This window comes from Olea europaea, chromosome 14 (genome assembly GCF_002742605.1).
Source record: "Olea europaea var. sylvestris chromosome 14, O_europaea_v1, whole genome shotgun sequence".
Taxonomy (NCBI): domain Eukaryota; kingdom Viridiplantae; phylum Streptophyta; class Magnoliopsida; order Lamiales; family Oleaceae; genus Olea; species Olea europaea.
Window position 1 is genome coordinate 9,174,400 of NC_036250.1, and position 2,069 is coordinate 9,176,468.

At 33.5% G+C, this 2,069-nt stretch overlaps 2 protein-coding genes across 2 annotated transcripts in view; one reads left to right on the forward strand and one right to left on the reverse strand.

Annotated features, from left to right (window-relative positions):
* Positions 1 to 812, forward strand: part of LOC111409067 (probable LRR receptor-like serine/threonine-protein kinase At5g10290) — a 6,856-nt gene extending 6,044 nt beyond the window's left edge. The window contains exon 10 of the mRNA XM_023038968.1: positions 183 to 812. Coding sequence (XP_022894736.1) covers positions 183 to 497 — 315 coding nt within the window. The 3' untranslated portion in view covers positions 498 to 812. The remainder of the gene's footprint in view (positions 1 to 182) is intronic.
* Positions 813 to 1,019: 207 nt separating this feature from the next.
* Positions 1,020 to 2,069, reverse strand: part of LOC111409068 (50S ribosomal protein L29, chloroplastic) — a 2,790-nt gene continuing 1,740 nt past the window's right edge. Inside the window, exon 2 of the mRNA XM_023038969.1 lies at positions 1,020 to 1,451. Coding sequence (XP_022894737.1) covers positions 1,278 to 1,451 — 174 coding nt within the window. The 3' untranslated portion in view covers positions 1,020 to 1,277. The remainder of the gene's footprint in view (positions 1,452 to 2,069) is intronic.

The following is a 2,069-nucleotide window of genomic DNA, read 5'->3' on the forward strand; positions in this document are numbered from 1 at the left end:
AATTTTTTTTTTTTTTTTTTTTTTTTTTTTTTTTTTTTTTTTTTTTTTTTTTTTTTTTTTTTTTTTTTTTTTTTTTTTTTTTTTTTTTTTTTTTTTTTTTTTTTTTTTTTATTATTATTATTTTTTTTTTTTATGGCATATCTCTTTGTTCCTCAATTAATCTTCTGTACGTTGCCTTGAAGGTTAAGAAACTGCAAAGAGAGAAAAGTTTGGATTCTATCGTAGATCGCAACCTAAACAAAAACTATGACATCCAAGAAGTCGAGATGATGATTCAGGTTGCATTGCTCTGTACTCAGTCATCACCGGAGGATCGCCCGGCAATGTCAGAGGTTGTCCGGATGCTGGAAGGAGATGGACTTGCAGAGAGGTGGGAAGAATGGCAACACGTTGAAGTGACACGGAGGCATGAGTACGAGAGATTACAGAGAAGATTCGAATGGGGAGACCACTCAATTCACAATCAGAGCGCTATTGAGTTGTCAGGAGGACGATGATATAACGGATATCAAGTAAACCAACCAAGTTGATCGATTTCTATTAATAGGTTGCCCGATCAGCCAAGCTTGATTTTGTCCCATATCTCAGCAACCAGTTGTGTACCTGCCGGATTTTCTTCCCCAGTTATGTCGTGATAGTTACTCTTTTTATTTTTATTTTTATTTTTCGTGTGCATATTTGATAATGGAACATCTTGCAATTTTGAAATTCGGTGATATTTCCGTGTACATTTGATGTGGTGTAACTATCTTGAAGTACAAAATTCTTGACCTGAAAATTGTTATGATAAGTCATTTATAGTTTGGATTCAATATTGACTGTCAGAAACCATTTTATCTCTGTTTTTGAAGTCATGCAGCTTTAATTGGCTTTCTTTGAAGTTTAGTTGTTTGCATTTTCTTATTACAAATTAAGCAATGCAATTTGACCGGTACATTCTGGACAAGACTTGGATTATGATCTGGCTCACTTTAGCTGCAATTGAGTTTCTTTAAATTAAAAAAAAAAAAAAGGGGAAATTTAAATTCAAAACTAAACTCTTATTGAATTTGAACCTTCACACGTTAAGATCGATGGCACAACACATTCTCCTTTACTGGAAACTGAAAATAAATGTGTATATAATCCACAACGATCTAACAAGCATGCAGAAAATGGTAGAGATCAGTTAGAAACAATTAAAGACCTCACACTTGGTATCAAAAACATGAAAAGAAGAAAATGGATGATAAAAGAAGAGGTGCATGAATTTGCGCAAAAGAAAAGTCTAGTGAAACTCATGTCGATTCCTTAGCTTCTGCTGCTGCCTCCTCTTCTTGTAATTTCTTAAGAGATGGAGGTGGTCTAGGAACGATGCTTTTCTTCCATTTCCGGTCGAGCTTTCTTGACAACCTCTTGTTAATTCCTTCCTCCAACTCTCTCTCCCTCTTCACAGTAAGCATGCGGGCAATCTGTTCTCAAATTAGAGATAATTTGTTCAAAGACAAGTGACTAAACTGGTAAACAAGAGATAAAAATGTGAAAGCTTAAAAATAAAATCATAAAAGAAAGTGGCATGCAAGAGGCCGCTGTTTACCCTTCCTCAAGTGAAGAGAACCATGTAAACCTTATAAAACTTGACGTTACTTATAAAATGTAAAAGTATCAGAGCAGCCTCTCAGCAGAGGCTGCACTAATTTCTCTGTTCACCATACAAGAACTTGGTCGTGCGTATTCAACAATAAGGGTGTGTTTAATTACATTTATTTTCCATGGAAAATATCTATTTTGCAGCCAAATTCCTATTTGAGGTGTTTGATTGCTAATTTTTTCCATAGAAAACATTTTCTTACTTTTGAAAATATACTTAATTTTCCTTGTTTTTAAGGAAAACATTTTCCTTGGGTGAAGGTGGTTTTTATTTTCCACAAAAAAAGGAAAACATTTTTTTTTCTAGATGATATTTTCCATGTCAATCAAACACACTCTAAAAGCACAACAAGTTGTAGATCTAATACAGTCAAGATATCACCATTCTCCACTTCTCAGGAGTCAAAAAAAAAAAAAAAAAAAAAAAAAAAAAAAGGGAA